Source organism: Lissotriton vulgaris, chromosome 5 (assembly GCF_964263255.1).
Source record: "Lissotriton vulgaris chromosome 5, aLisVul1.2, whole genome shotgun sequence".
Taxonomy (NCBI): Eukaryota; Metazoa; Chordata; class Amphibia; order Caudata; family Salamandridae; genus Lissotriton; species Lissotriton vulgaris.
In genome coordinates this window covers 1,742,542,492-1,742,569,539 of record NC_141693.1, presented here as the reverse complement: position 1 = coordinate 1,742,569,539, position 27,048 = coordinate 1,742,542,492, and the positions used below count along the sequence as shown (strand labels likewise).

Genomic DNA, 27,048 nt, shown 5'->3' with positions numbered 1-27,048 from the left:
CGGCTAAGGGGACCCCCAGGGGCCATCCTTGCCCCAACCCTACCCAACCTATACATCGAGGCACTCAGGGTCCTTCTTAAGAAGTTAGGGATCTTCTATAACCCCTATGCAAAAGACACAGAGCTGTATCTAAAGGTCTCCTCACATAACAATATCTCGCTACTCGTCACCACTCTAAACTCTGTTCATGACTGGATGACCTCTCATACTCTAAAGCTAAACCCTTCTGAAACTGAATTTCTCCTTATCTCCCCTTCAAAATCAACGTCTCCGCTGCAATCCTCGATGGACACACACAACATCCTCAACAGCAAAAGTACAATTGCTGACAGTGCCAGGTCTCTGCGAGCCAACTCTACAAAAGATTCAACCTACATTCTCAAAATAGCTCCATGGCAAAAAATGCGCTCTATCACCTACGCCTTCAGTGGGGAATCTCCTGTTACATTCCAGAACAAGATCTTAAAACTCTTGCTCATACACTGGTGTTCGCTGGAATAGACCATTGTAACTTTATCCTGACTGGTCTCCCCAAAACCCATCTCACCACCGTGAAAACGAGTATACGCTATAAAGCACGGTTCATCTATGGGTGCCAAAAGAAATGGCCACATTACCCCCATGCTGATCACTCTCCGATTGGTGGCAATTGAAGCATGGGCTATGTACAAGACTGCCTGCATCCCCCATAAAGCCATGCACACATCCACTCCCTGTTACCTAATGGACAAACTCAAGCTATCAGGAGGCTCCAGACGATCGCTGAATGCCAAAGCAGAGCTTATGAACCCCTGTTCTTTAAAAGCTTTAACGACTGATGCAGGGGCGGCCTTAGGCATGTACAAGCTGTGCACCTGCACAGGACCACCAAACGCCAGAGGCCACCATGCCAATATGTATCCTTAATATAATAATCTTCTGAGAATGGATACATATTTGATTGGCGGCCCCTGGCAGGGAGTTGGCGGCCTCCGACTCTGTTCCACTTCCAAACACCCTGACCCACCTCCTCTTTACTGGCCTCCGTGCTCCGTCCCGCCCGGACCCCCTCTTCCGGGGCCCCCTACCTACGCTCCCTGCCCAGGGCCACCATGAGCCTAGAGCCACCTCTGACTGATGGCACAATCCTACTTGGAATTGCAACCAGAATCTGGAATTCACAACCTCCAAATCTGCGCACATCTACTTTGCTGACGACTTTCAAAAGGGACCTGAAAGCCCTTGTCTTCAAGTTCCAACGGTATTTTAGCGATAACACTGTAATCCACGTTTGGCACAGACCTCTATACTGCCTCATCCTTTTTGCAGCTGTACACTATATCAACCTTTTTGCAGCTATATACGCCTCTTGTACACTCTGTTTACTACCTCAACCTTTTTACGGCCATTTTATATTTTGTTTTGTGTTATGATTTACCATGTTGCACCTTCAACCACTGTAATTACTTACAGCTGTATGGTCTATCTTAAAACATGTGTAACTTCCTTGTAACGAAATAGTTTTCCTGTTCAGAGCGCTAGCGTCTTTGGGTAGGGTCTGCGCTACATAAATAAATAAATAAGATATCCCCACGTGGCACATAATCCCCCATAGCGGCAGATACACCCTCACGCCGCGGATACCACCCCAGAGTGTATTGGTGCCGCGAGAGATGCCCTCGCCGTCGCACCGTCGCACGGCTGCTGCTGCCTCAGACACCGCCGGTCCCACTCAGAGTTGGAAGCACAGACCCCGGGCAGGGAGCTGGGACCGCCCCAGTGCCCCGCACCGGCACCCGGTGATGCCAGCGGCGCGCGCTGCTCTGGCCCTGGCAGCATCCCCTGGGATTCCCTGCCTGCGCCGGGATGCAGCTCTGGCAGTGATTGGGAGGCGCGAGGGGAGGAGACGGAAACGCGAGTAGCCATTCCAGTTCATTTCAGTGTTTTTTTCTTCAAACATTATTAGCAGCTAAGTGTCTTCGGGGCTCGGTTCCAAGGATTATCTCTACAGAGAGTCAGAAGGCAGCAGCCTGTGCTTGTTGTCGGTGCTCTAGGCTGGTGGGAGGGGCAGTCCTGCCCTGGCAGTGATGGAGGCGCACGCTGCAGCCAGTGGGAGGAGAACGGGCCGGGCTTTAATAGCAGGGGGCCGAGCCTAAGCACTGGAGGCAGGTGCTGGGATCCCCGCTGCAGCAGAGCCCTGAGCCCTTCTCCCGGGAGCGGAGGGGATGCGACTGAGCCCGGACAGCCCCATCTCTCCACCTGCACCCCAGCACGCAGCCACGCTCGGGACCTCCGGAGCACCCCTGCAGGAGCCGGGAGCATAGCCCGCAGGGTTCTAGCTCAGCAGCTGTCTGCCCTACCTGGACATGGAGAGGAACCTGTTTCTCCTGCTGCTGCTCTGGGGGGTGAGTAACAGCAGGAGCTGCGCTGCCTTGCCGTCTACCCTGTCTATCTGGAACTCTCCGGTCTCCTCCCTTGCTCGAATGCACCCGTCCCTTCTGTTTGTGTGGCCGTCTCTTTCTGTGTGTCACACCCTGGACTCCGTCCTCAGCCCCACACGTCTCTCTGCCACTTTACCAGCTGTTGTGCCTTCTCTTTTTAATCTCGTATCGTCTTCCCTTCTTTTGTTCTCGTCCTTCTAACTCATCCTGTGCCCCTTCTCTCTTTATTTCCCTTCTCAATTTCACTTTGTGTCTGTCACTTTTGATTCTCCGTCTTATCTAGCCTTCTCGTGCTCCTTTCTCATCTCCTTTTGTCCCCCCTCTTTCCTAATACTACCTCCCTATCCTCTGTGCTCCCTGTCTCTTCTCTTCAACTTTAACCTTCCATTCTATAATTCCTCTCCCTTCTTGTACTTTACCGCCCTCTTTCTCCTTTTTCTCTTTTCAATTTCTTTCTTCCCCCTCTTCACAACCCTCCCTCCATTCCGTCTCTCTTTTCTGTTTTCCCATCTTTCTTTTCTTCTGCTAAACGTATCCCTCCTTCTTGATTTACCCACTTCTACTTCGTATCTCCCCAGCCCCTCTAACCCCTGGTCTTTCTATCTTCCCTTCTTTAATCTTACCCTCTCTTCTCATCTGCCACCACCCGGTGTCCCTTCTCCTTTCCTTCTCCCCTCTCTATCTGCCCTGACATGTCATCTGGGCGATGGATTGACCAGTTCCACCTCTACCCACCCTCTCCTCTTTGGATGAATGAATGAATGGATGCAGATTGCATGAAAGGTTCCCTGAAGACCATGTGTGCACGACGGAGGTTTGTGGTGTCAGGGGAAGCCCTAGGACTAGATGAGGCTCGCTGACTGGCTAACGAGCCACCACCAGGAACCCTTCTAGACTACAAGCGGCAAATGCTAGTGCCATGTCAGCGGGCGAGAAAGGCGGAAACATCACTTCGCCTAGTGCAGCAAAGACCTTTCCCCGGTGCGTGGTGGGCAGTTTTGAAGGGCTAAGATCTGAAGGGAGGGATCTCCTACTCAGGAGACTGGACTTTATGGAGCTGGAGTTCAGGGTATGGAGCTATCATGCCCAGGGCTTGGTGGTTGCAGATGGGATCAGAGCAATCCGAAGGCAGGATTCAGTTAAAATACTGATGAGAGGTGCATGTTTGAGATTTCCCATGGAATTCAGTTTAATGACTGCTCAGAGATTTTGGGTTATCGCATTTTTAGGGTTGGTTAACGTGTGTTTTTTAGTTTCCTTTGACTAGTACCGAGGTGTGGTTATTTGGTGCATCATAGTGCGTTTGGGAGTGGTGACTGGCCACCAGCGTCCAATATGCAAGTTTCTCTTGCCCTTTTTTAAACAAATTAGCCCCTTACCCCTATTTATTAGAGTTTGGAAGGTGTTGTGGAAGGAGGTTTTGTATATTTCCTATGAATATTGAATGCTTGGGTCTCGAGAACAGGGCTGAAAGGACCATATGGGATAGAGAGACCCCCATCCCTCCTGCTCGGGTGCGCTAGAGTACAGGGATCTGCTTTCATCACAGGATGGGATGGGCTCCGAGATGCTCAGCCCATTCAGCCCCAGAAGCAACTCCTGAAGCAGCAGAATATAAAACGCTTTTACAAGCCCAAGCAATATTTGCTGCTGCCAGACACCATGCACTGCTATATTCAAAAGTGTTTCTCCTGTACTGTTTGTAAATTGACCTTTTAACCAATATATTTGCAAATATATGCTTTAAAAAAAATGTTTGACTTCAATTTACAAAAAAATGTTATTTGGCTCACTTAGATGTTACGGGAGTGATCTTAAAACATTTTTGGGCCATATTAGCTCCCGCCTCTTTGGTTTTTTTTTGTTAGAAATGGTCAGCGGTTTCAAGTTTGTAGTGGATAGAACTGAGCAATTAGGCATAGCAGTGAGATAGTCCCTTCATGTTTTGGGGTTGAATGTGGATTTGTGGTTTTGCAAATTCAATATAGTTTGTGGGTGTGTACGCTTATGCATAGCCATTTGAACACCTTTAGTTAGGGATTGTAAAAGATTAGAATTAAGTAGAACAGTGTGACTCTTTGAAAGGAGTTTTGTGATTGTGATTTTAGCACTAGCAATAGCAATTGGCTAGTAGCTTTGTGGTGGGTATTAAAGAAGAACTTGAGGGTTGGTATACGATTGTGTGATTGCTGAGAGGCGGGAAGGATGTCAAGTTAGAGGATTTGTTTGACTAGGTCAGTGTCCAGGATAGAGTTTTCAACATTATTTATCTTTGACTGTAGAAAGCGGGATTTTGGCTGTTTGGACAGTAGGTTTTATGTCAGGTTAGAGATTCTGTTGATGTGTAGGGGAGATATATTTGTATAAAGCTTTATCACAAGTCAAACAAGTGGCCAAAGGATTTGTTTTTGTCTTTTTGAACGAATTTCAAATTTAGTTGCATATTTTATTATTGGGTGTTAGCACAGTTTACATTTTTGAAAAGTGGTTTTGATGTACATTTGTCTGGGTTAAATGCTTGTTGAGCAATCTGGTTTGGAATGATTAGATGGCTTTACATTTTGTTAGAGGTTTAGCTGGTGGGTTTTTTAACATTTATTTTTTGTTGACAGGTATTTTTTTAGTTGAGTATTTGGTTATGGGTTTCAGTGTTTCTCTTTAGAGGAATTTAGTGTATTGATTAGGGATTTTGATGGGATAACGGTTTTAATAGAGGTTACAATGTTGAGTATTCAGATACATTTAAGAGGAGAGGAAAGAACATCTGTTCTTTGCAGGGAATACATACAGAGTAATAAGTTTTAAAGTTGGGTTTTCACAAATATTTATTTGTATTATATATTTTAGAGTTATGTTTATGGAAGCCTCAATATTTGGTTAGAAGTTTTGGTGTTGGTATTTAGGATGTGTTTAATGTTAGACTAGTGATTTTGGTGTTGGATGTGTACACAGAAATGCCTTTTAAGTGGAAGCTTTATGTTGAATTTTTCGACATCAATTCAGGGTGGTTGTCCTTCATTCTTGCAGTGGTAATTGCTATTGGCTGGAAAATTTGTAACCGAGTTCGCGGTTGTTATTGTGGGTTAGATGTTGTTAGTGATTTATGGCTTATTAAATATTCTTGTGGGTATTAGGAGATTTTTCTGGTAGCACTCAAAGGTTGGATTTTAATATATGGTAGCCATTGTCTTTGGTACCTTTTCAGGTCCTACATAATTGGTGTGGATTGAGTAATAATGGGTTAATATGGGAAGCTGTTTTGTTTAATGATTCTGAGATTAATATTGAGTTTGGGAACATTTGGAGATTTATGCAACATTATACTAAAGAATTTTTGTTACTACCACTGGGAGAGTGTGGCAGTTGAAGACCAAACTATGCAACAGAATAAACTAAATTATGAGGCATACACATGCATGACATTATTAATTTGCTATTTTGACATTTGAACACACATTATTGCAGTACTGGTAAAAGAATCACCTTGTTAGTGCCAGTTTAACACATGATCGCAGAAATTAGTAAATAAAGATGACCAGTTAATCTTTTCAAAGGGTCTGCCACTGTGCGGCATCACGTTTCACTTTTTTTGTAACTTTGGACCCGACTGAGCTCGAATTTTATTTTGCAAAGTATGCAGCAGATGGATTATGTGGCAGGTTCTTCATATCAAGAAATAAGCAAGGGAACACCATGGCTTCAGAATTGCGTAATTCTAGTGCCCCTTTTTTTATAGCAAATTTGCACTGTTTAAAACTTCACTTGGTACGGTTAGCTGGTTATTGACTTATGTGATCTGGATATTTATGTAAAATATATTTTAAACCCAGTTTGAGTGTTTCTTGCTTGGTTTGACCTTTGGGGTGATAGTCTGCTTAGCCTTCCAAAACCTGATCATGCTTACGGATATATCGGGTTTATCTGATCTTATAACGGGACATGAAAGGAGACAGGGCGGCATCCAGCATTCGATCTGACCATTGGGGTGGGCTTAATTAATACATCTAGTAAGCATCCTTGCTCCTGCTGAAGTCGTTGGATATTATGGTCAAAAGTCCACCCCAGATATACAGGAGTCTGACCAGAAATACAGCCGAGGGACTCAATCCTACTTATTCGGACACTACATCATGGTAAGTGGAGGCAAGTCAATTCCGCATACCATGATGTAGTTAGTGCCTCAACTTTCTACAGTGGTTGAGTAGGAGGGGACACAGCACAGGGAAACAATATAATGTACCAATGTGATTTAAGCTGTTTCATACGTTGAACTATATATATATATATATTGAGAGAATCCTCCTGGAGAGCTTTGCATTTTGGCTGCTCTGTGGCTGATGTAGGAAAGTGGACGAAGAGGTGGAAAGGGGGTTGGTAAAAAGTATCTGCGCTTGCCCCTGACAGAACACAGGAAGTTACTCAAACCCAGGAGGGGTCTGTAGCAGGTTTCACTGACGGGCAGATATTAAAAGGGGTGAAAGCATCTCTGCAGCATCCTCCCAGCTCATGAAGAAGGTGTCTGGGCAATGCAATGCTCTCTGTCATGTAACTGGAACAAAGCCATACATTCAAGCATCCCTTTGTTTAAATACAACCAAGGCAGTGGAATTGCACACAGTCCCATACAACTTGAAATGGGGGTCTCCCAGTTAAGCAATGCTGGGCCATTCTCTTATCATCCCGGGATTCAGTGCTCTGAACAGCTGCACTACCATCCAGCGCTGCAGCTAATAATCCCATCCAGGCCTGCCTCTTCTTGTCTTTCGAGCCGCTATTCCTCCAGCGTGAGGCCCGATTCCCATAGGATGCGCCTCTTGGGACAGATCTGTAGGCTCCTAATCTGCCTCGCATCCCCGGGACATGTTCGGATCCGGCTGTCTTTACTCTTCCGCAGCAAACCTCAAAGCCTGGAGACACAGATGCCCCGTAGCAGCAAGCACGCCAGCTCTGATTCGAATTACTTCCCTTAAAACGCCAGTGGGGAGGGGTCATTGCCACGCGGCGTTCTGTTCATTAACTTTGGAGAGGTCAAGGCTGGGATGCGCAGACATCGCTGGACATGTGCATACCTGCTTCCCATCGGCAGCCCGCGTGTGTCCCCCTGGGCTGCTCTCGCTCCCACCCTCCTCTCCCAATCGCCTCCCTGCATCCATCTGAGGATGCGCGCGGGTTGGATGTTCTGTCCCTGCCGGGTGCCTGCCACTGCACTCCCGTCTCCGAGGCGCGGCACATATAGCGCCCATGGAGGGGGCATTCAGCAGCAGGGGCGCCGGGGCGGTCACTGGTGGAAGGAGGCCTGTCCCAGCTGCAGCCACGAACAGCACATAGCCCAGCGGTAACACCTCACTGCAACCGAAGTGAGCGGCAAAAGTAGTGACGGAGCCCTGCGGCTGTCAGTGTTCACAAGCGCACACGAGAGACACTACTAGTGACAGCCCGAAATCTAAACAGCGACACTGCAGTCGTAGGTGCACACACTGTGATACCCAGTGCGGTACTCACATGCAATATGACGTTTGGCAGCATCGTGAGTGCGTGCAAACAATCCTCTACCAGGCCGAGGCACGTGCACAAACCAACACACACAAGGACAAACATCTAGGTGAACGGGGTCATCGAAAGAAGCAGGCACACAGCCTCTTGTATATGTACGAACAACCAAATACACAGGGATCTAAACACAGCCAGACAACCAAGTATAGGAGCGAATATATACAGCCAAAGTCAGGTAAACTGTACCTTACATAAACACAAACAAGAAGGCATTCAGTCTTACGGATGAATGAAAACATCTGGGGCTCAACCACAAACATGCCATTATAATGTTCGGTTCAAAGCAACCCCAAATATACATACTAAAAAGTAGGCGTGTAGCCTCACACATTTGTACAAACAACCAGGTACACAACTCCGCATATTTCGTTGTGCGGACTAAGTACGCACCCTATACAAACATACACACAATGACAATATCATGTAAAATATTCACTCACACACACACCTGTGCAGAACCAACACCATGCAGCGAGGACTTGCCTTACGTCACAGCAATCAGTTCTGAAAACAAACTTATTCAGGAAGGGGGACGGGTGAAGGGACGTCTTTTTCTGTCAGCTGTTATAGCGCCTAGGGGCAATTCATTGTGATGCATGCTCGCAGAGAGGGAAGACACTAAGGAAGCACTAAGCAGGCATTGCTGAGCAGAGGTTACGTCTCCAGTTCACAAGACCCGGGACCTTTCAAGAGCACGACATTCACATATGTGTTTCAAATTGTTTAATTCGCTCGCTTTCTGTCGCTTCTATCCCTATATAGCTTCTCTCTCCGCCCAGTCTCTCTTCTCGTTCTCTTTCTCCACCCACATCGTCTTCGTTTTCTCTCTCACTTTAAATTTCCACAAGCACAACAAAAGATGGTCAAATTTGCAGAGGCGCGTTATACACAGCAGCATCTTCTATTCAAGGTCTTTCTTTTCCTTTCTTCTCCCCCTCCCCCACCGCCTCATTCGCGTGCGCTCTCTTTCTCTCGTTACTTCTCTCTTCCCCCTGCTACTTTTAGTCTCGCCTTGTCACTTTAGCTCGGTTTCTCTCCCGTTCTCGCTCTCTTCCACCCCCAATGTTCCACTTTCTTTTTCTCCCGCACTTTTATTGTAGTCTTTCTTGCCTCTTCGTCTCTCCACGTCTGTCTCTCTTTGTCACTCTATCGTCCCCTCTCTCTATCTGTGTCGCTCTCCAGTGGCAAGGCAAGGGTGCCACGGGTCATGAAATAGGGAAAATGGTTCCCCCCTAGAACCGTGATTCAGCACCAACAAAAAGCTGCCATGATGGAGCAGTGGAGAACCCCTCACGCCCCTGAGTCCACGTGCCAATGCACCTGCAGCGTTATTGATAGACGCGGTCTGCCCCCTCCTCTGCGCCCCTCCCTTTCCTTTCCTTTCCTTTCCTTTCCTTTCAGAGACACAAACACGCGCTGCACTGAGAGATATGCAAGCACGCAGCTCAACACATGCGGGAGGCGTGCAAACCTGTCCTTGCAGGTGACATTCTGGCACACGGGAGATGCAGAAGCGCCCGAGGCACGAGCTATATCAGCGCATAACTATTTCCGTGCACAGAAGTGATATACATACGGCATACAGAACACATCTAGCCATGCACGCGGCACACCGCTTATACAGAGGCGTGTCGCGCGCACACAATTCCGCGGACACCCACATTTTGGGAGAGAAGTTCCATGGATGCTTGTCCCGAGTCATGTCACGCATAAAGGGCCATGGCCAACGCCTGACGTCATTTATCACAGTGTGCATCACGCAATAGGCGTGTGCTGGCCGTGAAGTGAGGCTAGCTGCCTGTTGGTAATTCTTTTTTTGAGCGGGGCTGGCATTTCGTGTACACATTTTTAGAACTGAGCTTGTTGGTGTGAAATGCTTGGTGTAAAGCAGGGGTCTCCAGTGGAACTCAGACCCAGGATGCATCTCTCACTCAAAAACAGTGGAACTCAGACCTAGGATGCACATCTCACTCAACATCTATGCACCTCAGACCCAGGATACACCTCTCACTCAAAAACAGTGGAACCCAGACCCAGGATGCATCTCTCACTCAAAAACAGGCGAACTCAGACCCAGGATGCACCTCTCGCTAAAAAAACAGTGGAACTCAGACCTAGGATGCACATTTCACTCAACATCTATGCACCTCAGACCCAGGATACACCTCTCACTCAAAAACAGTGGACCTCAGACCCAGGATGCACCTCTCACTCAAAAACAGGCGAACTCAGACCCAGGATGCACCTCTCGCTAAAAAAACAGTCGAACTCAGACCCAGGATTCACCTCTCACTCAAAAGCAGTGGAACTCAGACCCAGGATGCACCTCTCACTCAAAAACAGTGGATCCCAGACCCAGGATGTACCTCTCACTCAAAAACAGTGGAACCCAGACCCAGGATGCACCTCTCACTCAAAAACAGGCGAACTCAGACCCAGGATGCACCTCTCGCTAAAAAAACAGTCGAACTCAGACCCAGGATTCACCTCTCACTCAAAAACAGTGGAACTCAGACCCGGGATACACCTCTCACTCATAAACAGTGGACCTCAGACCCAGGATGCATCTCTCACTCAAAAGCAGTGGAACTCAGACCCAGGATGCACCTCTCACTCAAAAACAGTGGACCCCAGACCCAGGATGCATCTCTCACTCAAAAACAGTGGATCCCAGACCCAGGATGTACCTCTCACTCAAAAACAGTGGAACTCAGACCCAGGATGCACCTCTCACTCAAAAACAGCGGACCCCAGACCCAGGATGCACCTCTCACTCAAAAACAGTGGACCCCAGACCCAGGATGCACCTCTCACTCAAAAACAGTGGAACTCAGACCCAGGATGCACCTCTCACTCAAAAACAGCGGACCCCAGACCCAGGATGCACCTCTCACTCAAAAACAGTGGAACTCAGACCCAGGATGCATCTCTCACTCAAAAACAGTGGAACTCAGACCCAGGATGCACCTCTCATTCAAAAACAGTGGAACTCAGACCCAGGATGCACCTCTCACTCAAAAACAGCGGACCCCAGACCCAGGATGCACCTCTCACTCAAAAACAGTGGAACTCAGACCCAGGATGTATCTCTCACTCAAAAACAGTGGAACTCAGACCCAGGATGCACCTCTCATTCAAAAACAGTGGAACTCAGACCCAGGATGAATCTCTCACTCAAAAACGGTGGAACTCAGACCCAGGATGCACCTCTCACTCAAAAACAGTGGAACTCAGACCCAGGATGCACCTCTCACTCAAAATCTGTGCACCTCAGACCCAGGATGCACCTCTTACTGAAGAACAGAGAACTTCAGATGCAGGATGTCCCTGTCACTGAAAACATGTGCAGTATCAGCGTCTAATACAATGTGCATGAATAATTCAGAGGCACACACTGCTCACTAACAATCGACTTCCACCACGATGGAATAATACAGTTTGCTCATCTCGCGGGACAGTGCAGTTCTCTCACTATTCAACCGTTCCAGCCTAATGCAGAGAGCTAGGCAGCAGCCGTCGCCAATAAACCATCCTGAGCACCACAGCTTAATGTTGTGTGTCTGCACGCCCAGAGGGAGTGGAATGATTAGGGGGTAGAGGGGGCACTTACACACAGTCCCTAGCAGCAGGGCCTAATACGATTCGCCCACCTCATGGGCAGGACGTACTGACACTGGTAAACTATCCACTACATAAGAGCTGAATGCTGTGTGTCTGCCCACCTCGGATTCCCTCTATCACCAACAAAGCATTCCCAGCACCCGTGTCTGCACAGTGAATGAGCTGGTGCATTCAGACACTAACACCTCACCTTCAGCACCGAAGACGTAATGCGCTGTGTCTGCACACCCTAAGGAAGGGGTGTTCTCACTAAAATTCATCCCCAGCACGAGAGCCGAATGTGCTGAGTCAGAGTCTCCATAATAAAAGCTCACTAATAAATAATCCCTGACACCAAAGTGTAAAGCACTGTGTCTTCCCACCTCAGAGACTTTCACTAATAAACGATCCCCAGCACCGAAGTGTAAAGCACTGTGTCTGCCCACCTCTGCGCCAGAGACTTTCACTAGTAAACGATCCCCGGCACAAAAGTGTAAAGCATTGTGTCTGCCCACCTCAGGGCACGGACTCTCACTAATAAACGATCCCCGGCACCTAAGAGTAAAGCACTGTGTCTATCCACCTCAGGGCAGGGACATTTACTAATAAACGATCCCGACACCAAACTGTAAAAACACTGTGTCTGCCCACCTCAGAGCCCAAGACTCTCACTAAGAAATGCTCCACAGCACCAAAGTGTAAAGCACTGTGTCTACCCACCTCAGGTCAGAGGCTTTCACTAATAATCGATCCCCGGCACCAAAGTGTAAAGCATTGTGTCTGCCCACCTCAGAGTCAGAGACTCTCACTAATGAATGATCACTGGAATCAAAGTGTTGAGCACTGTGTCTACCCACCACAGAGTCCAAAAATGTCACTAATATAGTATCCTTAACACCAAAGTGTAAAGCACTGTGTCTGCCCACCTCAGAGTCAGAGACATTCACTAACAAACGATCCCTGACACCAAAGAGAAAAGCACTGTGTCTGCCCACCTCAGGGTCTGAGGCGTTCATTAATAAACGAACCCCGGCACCAAAGTATAAAGCACTGTGTCTGCCCACCTCAGAGTCAGAGGCTTTCATTAATAAACGACCCCCGGCACCAAAGTGTAAAGCACTGTGTCTGCCCACCTAACAGTCAGAGGCTTTCACTAATAAACGATCTCCGGCACCAAAGTGTAAAGCACTGTGTCTGCCCACCTCAGAGTCAGAGAAATTCACTAATAAACGATCCCCGGCACTAAAGTGTAAAGCACTGTGTCTGCCCACCTCAGTCGTAGGCTTTCATTAATAAATAATCCCTGACACCAAAGTGTAAAGCACTGTGTCTTCCCACCTCAGAGACTTTCACTAATAAACGATCCCCAGCACCGAAGTGTAAAGCACTGTGTCTGCCCACCTCAGCGGCAGAGACTTTCACTAGTATACGATCCCCGGCACAAAAGTGTAAAGCATTGTGTCTGCCCACCTCAGGGCACGGACTCTCACTAATAAACGATCCCCGGCACCTAAGAGTAAAGCACTGTGTCTGCCCACCTCAGAGTCATAGGCTTTCATTAATAAACGATCCCCGGCACCAAAGTGTAAAGCACTGTGTCTGCCCACCTAAGAGTCAGAGGTTTTCACTAATAAACGATCCCTGGCACCAAAGTGTAAAGCACTGTGTCTGCCCACCTCAGGTCAGAGGCTTTTACTAATAAACGATCCCCTGAATCAAAGTGTAAAGCACTGTGTCTGCCCACCTCACAGTCTGAGGCTTCACGAATAAACGATCCCCGGCACCAAAGTGTAAAGCACTGTGTCTTGCCATCTAAGATTCCGAGGCTTTCATCACTAAACAAACCCTGGCACCAAAATGTAAAGCACTGTGTCTGCCCATCTCAGAGTCAGACACTTTCACTAAGAAACGATCCCCAACACCAAAGTGTAAAGCACTGTGTCTGCCCACCTAAGAGTCAGATGCTTTCACTAATAAATGATGTCCGTCACCAAAGTGTAAAGCACCGTATCTGTCCACCTCAGAGTCACAGGCTTTCACTAATATACGATTGATACCCGGCACAACAGTGTAAAGTACCATGTCTGCCCACCTCAGAGTCAGAGACTCTCACTAATAAATTATCCCTGTAATCAAAGTGTAAAGCACTGTGTCTGCCCACCTCAGAAAGAGGCTTTCACTAATAAACGATCCCCAGCACCAAAGAATAAAGCACTGTGTCTGCCCACCTCAGAGTCAGAGGCGTTCACTAATAAACAATCCCCGGCACAAAAGTGTAAAGCACTGTGTCTCACTTCCTCAGAGTCAGAGGCTTTCACTAATAAACGATCCCCGGCACCAAAGTGTAAAGCACTGTGTCTTCCCACATCAGGTCAGAGACTTTTACTAATAAATGATCTCCGGCACCAAAGTGTAAAGCATTGTGTCTGCCCACCCCAGGGCAGGGACTTTTACTAATAAATGATCTTCAACACCAAAGTGTAAAGCGCTGTGTCTGCCCACCTCAGAGTCAGAGGTGTTCACTAATAAATGATCCCCGGCACCAAAGTGTAAAGCACTGTGTCTGCCCACCTCAGAGTCAGAAGCTTGCACTAATAATTGATCCCAACACCAAAGTGTAAAGCACTGTGTCTGCCCACCTAAGAGTCAGAAGCTTTCACTAATAATTGATCCCCGACACCAAAGTGTAAAGCACTGTGTCTGCCCACCTCAGAGTCAGAAGCTTTCACTAATAATTGATCCCGACACCAAAGTGTAAAGCACTGTGTCTGCCCACCTCAGAGTCAGAAGCTTTCACTAATAATTGATCCCCGACACCAAAGTGAAGTGGAGAAGTGTGGCTCACGGTGTAGGGCAGGCAGACCCGGAAGCTGAGGTCAGACCCGGGACCAGGGTTCAATTCCCGACGCGGCAGGGTCTTGAGCTCAAATGTCCACGGACTCGATAATTCTCGCTTCGGTGCCTGCTCTAATCATGGGTTCTCACTCTGCAACTCTGGGCATTAAGCTTGCTTAATCTCCACAACGGCCCCCCTGCGGCGGGATGCCTGGCTTTCACCTTGGGGATGCCCTGTAGGGGCGATCTCACAGGGAAAAGCCAGGACGGGTTCCCAAGGCAAGCGCCGGGAAACCTCCGGGTAGCTGTGCGCTCAATAAATGCAATAATAATAATAATAATAAAGTGTAAAGCACTGTGTCTGCCCACCTCAGAGTCAGAAGCTTTCACTAATAAACGATCCCGACACCAAAGTGTAAAGCACTGTGTCTGCCCACCTCAGAGTCAGAAGCTTTCACTAATAAACGATCCCGACACCAAAGTGTAAAGCACTGTGTCTGCCCACCTCAGAGTCAGAAGCTTTCACTAATAAACGATCCCCGGCACCAAAGCTTAATGCACTGACTGTGTAGAGTAGACACACACCCCTGAGACAGAGAGACTCTCTCACTGAGAAACCTCTCCCCGAATCAAAGCAAGATGCAGTGGTCTGCTCTCGTACAACCATCTCCTTTCACTCCAAAACCTCATGAAATGGTGCTGCTTTAGGGGGAGCCCTCCATCCCCACCTATTAATATCACCCACTATGTAATGAACGACCTATACCTGCTCACCCAAGAAATACAGACTGTCTCTTTCTCTAACACACCATCTCAGCACCAGAGCTCGCTGAAGTTTGTCTGCAAAGTGCAAACACCAGATTCAGAGTAGTACATTTCCCCTGCAACCAAGGAAGCTCACAGGTTCACTGGTAGCAAATCAATATCAAAACCAGCCTCTGGTGCATTGTGTCTTTATACACACTGAGCAGTGGTTGAAGTGCAAGAAAAACAGTACGGAAACTGTGACCTAGGACACACAAGTGCAATCGGGAGCGGTGACACCAGGGTTGGGTCACTAGGCCAGAGTCAAGGTGTGGCTAAAGAGCACAACATCCCTGTTTTTCACATGTGGGTGCCCTTTTTACAGAGCAGAAACTGATTATAAAAGTATTCCGTGCAAATGCACGTTCAACGGATCACTTATCATCGATAATCACAATTGTGAATACATCCAAGTAACTCAGTCCAGGGATTTATTGCATAACGTGTGCTGTTTAAAAAGCTCTCCTGTACATGCTTTAACAGGCTATACTGAAGCCCCTTGTACAATAACAATATTGGCCCTAGATAGAGCACGTATGCTTGTCTGCTGGGTCGCTCATGGAATGTGGATTAAATGGAACAGAAGATACACTTGGCCAAACTGTTTTGTGTTGTTACATTTATTTTCTTCCCTAAGCTATAGTCAAATCAATTCAATTGCATTGTATTACTTGATTAGTTAAAACTATTGCAATACATATGCATAGTGGGGCGCTCAAAACATTCCAAATCATTCTTTTTTTAAATACATTACACATTATTCCTTCTGTTAATACAGTTTAAAATATCTTGTTCTGTATTCAATCAAAAATAAAACGTGATTTAAACCCCATGAATGTTTATTTAGTTCAAACGAGCAAAACACCTTCCATATGTGACCAGTTGTCCCCGGGAGGCTGTGTTCTTTTAACTGCCCATTTAACTGCCCCGTATGTTTAATCAAAATAAAACATATGCGCGTTAAAACCCGTATGAGTCAGAGGAGAAAAAAAACTCTGAACGTGGCCAACTGTCCCCAGGACCCTATTGTCTTTTAACTACCCTGTACAGACTAGGGTTATGGGCTTCAAAGTCTATAAGTGACAATCAACTAGCAGTTGAAGTGCATGCAATTTGAGAAAGGCTAAAGTGCGAGTGCTATTACCAGCTCTGACCCGTGGGGCATACATGTACCCTGGGTCCACATGACAACCAAAGAACTTCCCATGCTTTGCAGTGCTTAATTTGAGCTGGTGGTTTCCCGTGCCTGGCACCAGCGGGGAAACATCCATTACAATGCAGTCATTACAACGAACTACCTTTACAACGCAACTGTTTACAATGCAACTGCCTTTACATCACATGCCATTACAATGCATGTCACTACATCGCATGCCATTACAACGCATGCCATTACAACGCATTCTAAGGTAATTAATGGATTTTATTTTTAGCATTATGGTGGGTATGGGTTGTGGGGTATATGGGAATAGTAATTTCCACCCCTACACATTCCAATACTTTCCCTACTGTTGCACTTACTGGAGTGGGAATAGTAATTTGTACCCCTACACTATCCAACACTTATTAATGTGTACCCTTACGCTATCCAACTTAGTAATTTTTACCCCTACACTATCCAACACTTATCCTACTGTTGCCATAAAAGTATTATGCGTTGTAATGGTAAGCTTTGTAATGGTAGTTTTTAAAAATGTGTTGTAATGGCATGCTTTGTAAAATCATGCAATGTAATGGTAGTGGCGATGTAGAGACTGCATTGTAAAAGCATGCGTTGTAATTGCATGCGTTGTAACGTCATATATTCGGCACCAGCACATAATAGTCAAGACCAGCACTTATGACAGTCTGCTATATGGTGGTGCTGGTTGTCTCATTTAGAGATGAGCACAACAGCAGCTGTTTATTGATTCAATATACATTAAAAATTACAAATTCCTTCCGCTCAAGCCATTTTTATCGCTTTGGGGGTCTGGAATAGTCTGAATTGTCACCCTTGTAGAAGTGTGATGATTAGTAGTTGTATTGTTACTGTCATTGGCAGTGTACGCAGGGGAAATGGGTGGTGCTAGCTGCAAAGGCCTCCTAATGAGGGCCCTGCCACTTATTTTGCTCCTAATTAAGCATTGATGCCTCGCTGATAAAATATTCAAGTTGAGTCACCTCATACTGCCCATATCGACTAACCATTAAAGTGCATGCAATTTAAGATGGCAAAAGTGCAGATCTTCTCTCAATGCATATTCTGATTCTGCTCCAAACAAATGATCGTATGGGCACCTTACTGCCGGACATCTAAGATAAAGGTATTCCTTCCCAAGGAGAGTCCTTGTGCTCTCGCGGACTGGGTAGACACCCAAGTGCTTACCACCCAAATTCTGAGGGATTTTTACAATTAAAGTGCATATGCTGAATTTCTTAAAGTTCTTATGCCCTAGCAGCGCCTTCTGGTTTGCCGCCCAGCTATAGCGAGCAGACAAGTTTACTTAAAGCTAAAGTGCAAGTGCTCCCACCTGCTCCAACGGGTGGGGTGTAGGGGTGCCCTAAATCCTCACGACTACAAAGAAATACTCACACCTTCTGATAACGTGTTAGAACTTTACGTGAGTCCACACTGCCCATATTGCTATAGTCGTTAAAATGTTATGCTGCTGAAACTGTGGCTTTGTAGGACTGGGGGCGCGGCAGTGACAGTGATATGCATATATGCATATTCACATTATGTGAAATCGAGTCCCTCACCCGATTGTGCATTCGAATGATAAATCACAGGTCTTTTTGAGACGTGTTTGCTTTTTGGATTCTGTAGTGCACCCTAAGCCTGCCTACAGCTGAGTGTACCCTCAGCCGCCAGGCATCTCTGCAAGTGCTTGTGTGTGTTTCACAGAAGTGAATGGAGACAAGAAATACATCGAGACCAGCTATGACAGAGAACCATCATGCAGAGTTCTATGAAAATGCAGGGCAGTTATGGTTCATTGGAGTGCCGCTCATGCGCCAAATTCCGCGGTCTTAGGTTGCAACAAAAATGCAAAAACATTACAGTTCTCTCTGGTCCTGTGCAGCTGTGTAACACAATTTGAGGACCCCCCCCCCCCCCTCCTCCCCCCTGCACAGCACATGGAGGTTCCCCGCTCCAGACCTACGCAGGAGCGCTCAGGCCAGGGTACTATGCTGAGAGCCCCCCCCCCTGGAGCTCGCCCTCCCCCTCCCCCTCCCCCTCCCCCTCCCGCGCTGCAGGGGCTGTGGGGGCCTTTGTTACACCACTAGTCCTGTAGAAAATTAGTAGTTAAAGTAATTTGAGCAAGTTCTTACCAATACTCTAATCTTATTGCGTTCCTGTAAGCATCCGGCTGGGCATTACCTCTTATTTAGTGCAGAAGTATATCGAGGCTTGAAGTGGCAGAGCCTGGCATCAGGCTGCTGTGCTTCTGTAAATGCCACCCCACCACTCGATGCCACTGAGGTCTGTGGTGCCCTGTACAAAGGAGGCCAAGCAAAGCCCCACCCCTTTTGGAATGATCACATGGAAGAATGAGTGTGATCAACAATGCAGCATGCACTGCACGTGGTGCATAAAGTGAATTGCACGAGGAAATGAAACTGTATTTGTTGGAAAGAGTGAAATTATCTGTAGTGTGTTAAAGGATGGAGATAGAGGGAGAGAGCTCAGAGCAATCTGCATCCTTGCTTTCATCGCATCACAAAGCCTAATGTATGTGCACTTATGTAAGATATGTATATATATATTCACTGAAAAAAACATAGGTTTCACACCAGTTATAGTTAGGAATTAGCATTTTAAAAACCTATTAAATTCACTGAAAAAACCATAGGTTTCACACCAGTTATAGTTAGGGATTAGCATTTAAAAAACCTATGAAATTCACTGAAAAAACCATAGGTTTCACACCAGTTTTAGTTAGCTTCAAATTTTACTTACATAAAACCATTGAAATTCCACCGTTATAGTTAGTTCAGCTAAATATAACTTGCGCGCCTGCAATGCACTGCTGATGACGTCACATATTACATCACTCATGACATGGTCAGTGACATAGGTTTTTTAAATGCTAATTCCTAACTATAACTGGTGTGAAACCTATGTTTTTTTCAGTGAAAGGAGGAGCAGGTCCTCAATGTCCTCAATGTGCGCCACAAAGCTTGGATGGAGGGTCATCTTATTTGCTTTCTGAGGTACATCGATGATATTTTTATTGCTTGGAGAGGCAGTACAGAGGAAGCCCTGTTGTTTATCCAAGACATCAATAATAATTCTCTCAATCTCAACTTTACAGCGCACATCGATAAGAACCGAATTCAATTTCTTGATGTTGAGGTGTATGTTACCAACTGTACACTTAACACCACATTACACAGAAAACCCACAGCAGGCAACGCTACATTGCATGCTACTAGTATGCATCCAAAACATACCATCTCAGGGATCCCGTATGGCGAAATCTTAAGGTTAAAAAGGATCTGTAGCTCCCCTTTAGACTACAACATCTGTCATGGGGAACTCATGATAAGATTAAAAGTGAGGGGCTACTCTGAGACCATTCTGAATGCAGCAATGAAGAAATCTCTATCCAGATCTAGGAAGAGTCTCTTCTCTACACCCGCTTCTGTGACTGAACTCCCTAACAGCATTGAACCCCAGTTAGATTGTCCGCGTCTTATTACCACCTACAGTAAAGAGGATAGGAAAATTAAGTCCATCATGAATAAAAATTGGCCGATTGTACTGAGTGATCATATACTCAATACTAGATTGCCTGCTTCCCCTACTGTGACCTTTAGACGCGCTAGAACTATGGGTAATTCTTTGGACAAGGCAGCCCCCAAACTGAAAATGAAGAAACCTTGGTTGCGCCCTACTAGAGGATTCTATAAATGCTCTAGTTGCCGAGCATGTAAATTCGGTACCACCACCACACATTATTCCACCCCTTTTTGTACAGCCGCCAAACCAATCACTGGTAACTATACTTGTAAGACAGATCACACTGTTTATGTTCTAACGTGCACCTGTGGGCTTAAATATGTTGGCAGCACTAAGCTCCAGGTGCACGTCCGGATACTACAGCATTTACATGCTATTTTACACAGTGACCCGACTTACTCGGTCGCCCGACATTTCAAACGGGCACACAATAATGATCTGAATTGCCTTAGTTATTTTGTTATTGGGGCAGTACCATACTTAAAAAGAGGGGGTGACCGTGAACTTTAGAAAACTGGAATCTAGATTCATTCTGGAGCTCGATAGCCGTTGGCCCAACGGGCTCAACAATATTGAAGAAATGCACCACTTTCTGTAAACATTCTCTAGGTAGCAGCTTATCTGAGCTACCTCTCTCTCTCTTTTTTTATCCAGTCTTCTCATATGTGTGGTCTTTGTTCTCCTAGTTAGGTTCCCTATTAGGAGTCACACTGCATCCTATTATCCACATAGCTGACAACTTCTATTTTTCATGTACCGATTCATAACATAGTGAGGCTTGAGTGTTTTGTATCTGACATTTTATATCTTGCACATATTTTTCTTAATACACACCTCCGTTTATTACATTTGTACTGTATTATTCTAATACCAGATGAAATGTTTTCTATTTACCTTTTTGCATAGATTTTGTATTGTACAGTTACTCTTGATATGAGCGAGTGTCAATATATGTGTATATATATGAGATATGGAACCCAGATGAAATATTTTCTACCCTTTGTATAGGTTTTTCTATTGTACAGTGGTTTTTTGATATGTGATAGTGTGTATATATGTGTGTATATACATGAAATATGGTACTATGTTTACATATTCTCATTTTTAACTTTTTTGATATAGAATTTTACCATTTGTAATTTTTAGAGAACCTTTTATTTAATAATACAGTCTATGATGAACTCAGTATACTATGGGTATAGATCAGTAACAAGTATCAGGTATCTCTGTTTCGATGGTAATTTGGCTTATCCTCGCACTTTTGCACTTTTTGAAACTCTTCCACTTATGCACTTTTTTATACACTTTTTGCACTTTAACTTTCGCTGCTATGCTATATAAATTTGCACTCTCTGCAATATATTAGGTTTAACATGGTTCGTTGAATCTATGTCGATGGCATTCCGATGTTCACATGGAGCGACATTGTGGCCTGCTTTTTACCAGCTCTATTGAGTGGTTATATAATTACTTGGATTTAACCAGTAAATGTACTTTCTTGATGTATTATGATGCAAACAGGAAATGTTACCAGCGATAGTGTTTTTTCACTTTTTATTATAAACACGTGACCTTGGTGAACACCAAACCACTATGGGGTGGTGTTAGCATCACTATATGTATAAAAATGCAATACTTTTCTAAACATGTTGCAGCGTGAACAAGGGCTTTTCGCTCGAAACGCGTCGCTGATTCTGTTGGGAAAATAATATACACCTTTTTGCTGACTTCTTTGGTCCGTTCCTCGTTTCTGCTGGCGTGGAGGCGATGTCTGCGAGCGCAGAGCAAGCTGAGGAGGAGCTTTGGTTTCATATATATATATATATACATATATACAAAATTTCTATGGCAAAATGAAACCCCTCATTTTGTTCCTTTTCAAATTAAATGTATTAAGTGTTACCACTTTATTCCAATCAAGATGACTTCAGGTGTGCCATACTTTTGTCATAAGTAAGACTGTTAGCGTTCTAGTTGTTCTTTAGAACACTCTGGGACATTCTGTCATCGGGCTGTAGTTGGGCTACATCTGGCTGATATTTGGGCTACATTTGGGCTTTTTTGTCTCTGGTGGCCATCTTGGGAGACTGCATATCAGAATTTTTTTAATGAAATATAAGAGGATTTGAGAAGTCACTCAAAATGTGCCCTAATTTTTCTTTCTTCAGCACTAATCATAATTTCTATGGCAAAATGAATCCCCTCATTTTGTTCCTTTGCAAATTAAATGTTTTAAGTGTTAACACTTTATTCCAATCAAGATGACTTCAGGTGTGCCATACTTTTGTCATAAGTAAGACTGTTAGCGCTCTAGTTGTTCTTTAGAACACTCTGGGACATTCTGTCATTGGGCTATAGTTGGGCTACATCTGGCTGATATTTGGGCTACATTTGTTTTTTTTTTGTCTCTGGTGGCCATATTTGGGCTACATTGGGCTACATTTGGGCTCTAACATATATATAGCCCAATGTAGCCCAATATATATTTTTTCAAAGTTAATTTTCGTAAAAACCACTGGAGCACATATCTTGAGACATAGGAAAGGCACATCGGGCTACCAGTCCCTACAATTTTGCCAAGTTTGGTGCAAATCCATTCAGCCGTTCGGGCTAAAAGTGAGTTTGACCGCCCTATGGAAATTAACATGGGGAAAACACGTTTTGGGACCCCCCTTTTATCTCGGCCCCGCTTGACGAATCCCCCCCCAAACTTTCAGGGAAGGACCGGAGCGGAGCGGGCCACCTACTTTGAGAAATTAACGAAGATTCGTCCACCGGCGCCAACGTTATTCCCAATAGAATATTGCGGATTTCCTATGGAAAGTAGATCCTAACTATAACTACCTACTGGCGACCGCCAGTAGGTAATAATATATATATATATATATATATATAGATATATATATAGTTTGTACAAGACTGTGCACTTCATGCAGGCTGTACCTCTTCGAATCCTGGTGGATTATACGTGCATGTAATAAATACAAATCTAAATATATAATAAAAGTGGAGTGCACAAGAGTGTGCAATCATGGATATTGTTTCCTCAGAGCCGTGCATGCAGCAGACAGGCACATAATGGTGTCGATAATGCAGACTCAACAGTGGGGCATAGAATATACATGCCCCCTCTCTATGGGTGTTGCTTCTGGGGGGTGATTGGGGTATGACACCCCCCAATGTATTCTTGGCTTGGTAGCTTGGTCTTGTGCCCCTGAGTTGGGCATTCTATCTCTGTGTTGGTTTATCTCTTCCTGAGCCAAGACTGAAATCAATACTGGCCTACCTGCTTGCTTTGTATGATCCTAGGCAAATATTTTCTTTTAGAGACTCTTTTTTGTTTATCGGTTATGAGTGAACTTGAAAATACTTGAATTCAGGACGTGTGCTGTACAAGTGTTTGATTTAATAGACTGTAATGTTGCTCCATCTGAAAGACGAATCTAGACCACATTTAGGGTTTACATGACTACTGACTTGCCTCTTAGTTCACTTATGGTATTGTCGGTGGGGGGGGGGGGGGGGACGGGGTGGAGGTGAGCAATGAATGTTTCTAAAAATGATCACTTTTAATAAGTTTCTATGCTGTGACGTGATATAATTTAATGTACTAAAGTGAAATGCTTGCGCGTGTTAAAGAAATACACTTTTTTGTTTTGGAGAGACTGTACCATATTTTACAGTCTGTTTGTTGCACAGCATACATGCCAAACCTCTTCATGGCTCTGACCATGCAGAGACTCTTGCTGCAGACCGCCCTATAAATTTGCCTGCACACACTTCTCTACTTGCGACTCATGCTGAGTACATGGGGTTGTCAGTCACTTTATAAAATGATTTGTATTAAATATATTTAACTGTTTTTAATTCCGTATTTTAAAAAACTGAACCCTATTATCTTGGAAAATGCATATCTGATGATATTAAGTATGGATAATGATGAACTCACATTTCGCACTAGCACTTTTTTGCGTACAGCCATCCGAGCTAGACAGACTATGCTTGACCTATGAACTTGTATGTATTACGTGAACTTATGTTGCTTCTTTTTAACAGTTTTTTTGTGACTTGTACTTTTATGGATACTTTGTTATCCGAATAAAGTTTTTATTGAATTGAATTGAAAATGATTTGTAATAGGTGGGCCCTAGAAAGGAGCCAAGCCTACATACACTGATTTGACAATTCTACCATCAAAGCTTCTTGTAGCGAAAGTGAAAAGTGAATGCAGTGCAGTGAAAATACAATTAAAATAAGTGATCCCGTTGGAGGGACTCCAGCCATCATGTACGTTTCTGTAGCCTTAGGTTCCCACTGAGAACTACCAGGACCAGGTGAGACAGGCAGGGGTGTAGCTTTGTTTGTGCTGTAACACGCTGCATGCTTTCAGATACCCTGGACATGGGGGTCTATCCATCTTGTCACGTCTAATCAATCAATCAATCAATCATAGCATTTGTAAAGGGCACTACATACCCGTGAGGGTCTCAAGGCGCTGGGGGGAACGCTGCTACTGTTCGAAGAGTCTCCTGAAGGTTAGGAGGTCTTTGGTCTGCCGTAGGCGGATGGGGAGGGTGTTCCAAGTCTTGGCAGCGAGGTGGGAGAATGATCTGCCACCAGCGGTCACTCTTCGGATGCGGGGGACGGTGGCGAGGGCGCGGTCTGCAGAGCGGAGCTGGCGGGATGGGGTGTAGAGGCTGAGTCGGCTGTTGAGGTACGCTGGTCCGGTGTCATGGAGTGCCTTGTGTGCGTGGGTGAGGAGCTTGAAGGTTATCCTCTTGTTGATGGGGCGCCAGTGCAGGTCGCTTACGTGGGGTGTGATGTGGCAACGGCGCGGGATGTCGAGGATCAGGTGTGCAGAGGTGTTCTGGATGCATTGGAGCTGTTTCAGGAGTTTGGCCCGGGCTCCTACGTAGAGTGCGTTGCCGTAATCCAGTCTACTGCTGACGAAGGCCTGGGTGACTGTCCTTCTAGTTTCGGTGGGGATCCACTTGAAGATCTTGGGAAGCATGCAGAGGGTGTTAAAGCAGGAGGCGGAGACGGCGTTGACCTACTTTGTCATGGAGAGTGTAGAGTCGAGGATGACCCCCAGGTTTCTTGCGTGGTTGGTGGTTGTAGGGGATGCTCCTAGTGCAGTCGGCCACCAGGAGTCGTCCCAGGCTGAGGGGGTGGAACCGAGGATGAGGACTTCCATCTTGTCCGAGTTCAGCTTCAGACGGCTGTTCCTCATCCATTGGGCGACGGTCTTCATTCCTTCGTGGAGGTTGGTTTTGGCGGATGTATGTCGTTACAACGCATACTTTTACTCCGCATACCATTACAACGCGGTTTTTACAACGCATACCACTACAACGCATAGCGCTTTGGGGTGCTGGATAGTGGTAAGTATAATTTACTATTCTAACTCCAGTCCCCGTGGACCCTAGGGAAGGTGTTGGATAGTAAATTAAACTTACCTCTTATCCTAGAGCGCCCCCCAGCGCCATGCGTTGTAATGTCATGCGTTGTAATGCCTGCGTTGTAATGGTAGTGCGGAGTAAAAGTTGCGTTGTAACGGGTGTATACCGGTTTTGGCAGTTTGGGGATCCTTGGTGAGCGAGAGGATCAGCTGGGTGTCGTCAGCGTAGGAGATGGTGTTTAGGTTGTGTCGTTGGGCGACGTGGGCGAGCGGTGCCATGTATACGTTGAACAGCGTTGGGCTGAGGGATGATCCTTTTGGTACGCCGCAGATGATCTCGGTCGCTTTGGAGCGGAAGGGGGGAGGGGTATTCTCTGGGTTCTCCCGGTGAGGAAGGAGGTGGTCCAGTGCAGGGCCTTTTCTTGGATTCCGGCGTCGTGGAGGCGTGTTTTTAGCGTGCAGTGGCAGACTGTGTCAAAAGCGGCTGACAGGTCCAGGAGGATGAGGGCCGCGGTTTCTCCGTTCTCGGGCAGGATCCTGATGTCGTCGGTGGCAGCGATGAGGGCAGTCTCGGTGCTGTGGTTGCTACGGAATCCAGATTGGGACGGCTCCAGGATGCTTCAAAGAAGCTAGTCAGTTGTTTGTTGACAGCCTTTTCGATGACCTTTGCTGGGAACGGGAGCAAGGAGATGGGTCGGAAGTTCTTTAGGTCCTTGGGATCCGCCTTGGGTTTCTTGAGTAAGGCGTTGATCTCTGTGTGTTTCCAGCTCTCTGGGAATGTTGCTGTCTCGAAGGAGATGTTGATGGTTTTCCGGAGATGGGATGTGATTGTGCTGCTGGCTTTGTTGAAGATGTGGTGTGGGCAGGGGTCTTCTGAGGATCCGGAGTGGACGGTGTTCATGATCTTGATGGTGTTGTAGTCGTTGATGCTGGTCCACATCTAGCTCCAGTTGAGCTGCATGCATTCAGACACCCTGGACATGGGGGTCTATCTATCTTGTCACGTCTAGCTCCAGTTGAGCTGCATGCATTCAGACACCCTGGACATGGTGGGGGTCTCACCAGTGGCAGTTCCTCTATGAGGGTGTAGGGGTGTTGCCCCGTATTTCTTGCCCACCTGGCCCATGTGAAAGCATTCTATTTCTCCCAATGCCACTGACTGGGTTGGGTGCACACAGGAGGATGCCTTTATTGATGAGGGTGGACTGCTTTACGGTATGCTGGCAGGGGTGTGGCTTGATTATTGAGTGTATGAGTGTACTTTAAAATACTTGAATTCAGGATGTGTGCTGTACAAGTGTTTGATTTAATAGACTGTAATGTTGCTCCATCTAAAAGACGAATCTAGACCACATTTAGGGTTTGGTTTACATGACTACTGACTTGCCTCTTAGTTCACTTATGGTATTGTCGGTGGGGGGGGAGGTGAGCAATGAATGTTTTTAAAAGCGATCACTTTTAATAAGTGTCTATGCTGTGACGTGATATAATTTAATGTACTAAGGTGAAAATCTTGCACGTGTTTAAGAAATACACTTTTTTATTTTGAAGAGACTATACCATATTTTACAGTCTGTTTGTTGCACAGCATACATGCCAAACCTTTTCATGGCTCTGACCATGCAGAGACTCTTGCTGCGGACTGCCCTATAAATTTGCCTGCACACACTTCTCTACTTACGACTCATGCTGAGTACATGGGGTTGTCAGTC

At 45.9% G+C, this 27,048-nt stretch overlaps 1 protein-coding gene across 1 annotated transcript in view; it reads left to right on the top strand.

Moving 5' to 3' along the window:
• Window positions 1–1,996: 1,996 nt before the first annotated feature.
• NGFR (nerve growth factor receptor) overlaps window positions 1,997–27,048 on the top strand; it is a 139,401-nt gene continuing 114,349 nt past the window's right edge. The window contains exon 1 of the mRNA XM_086923992.1: window positions 1,997–2,384. Within this exon, the coding sequence (XP_086780118.1) occupies window positions 2,346–2,384 (39 nt within the window). The 5' untranslated portion in view covers window positions 1,997–2,345. The remainder of the gene's footprint in view (window positions 2,385–27,048) is intronic.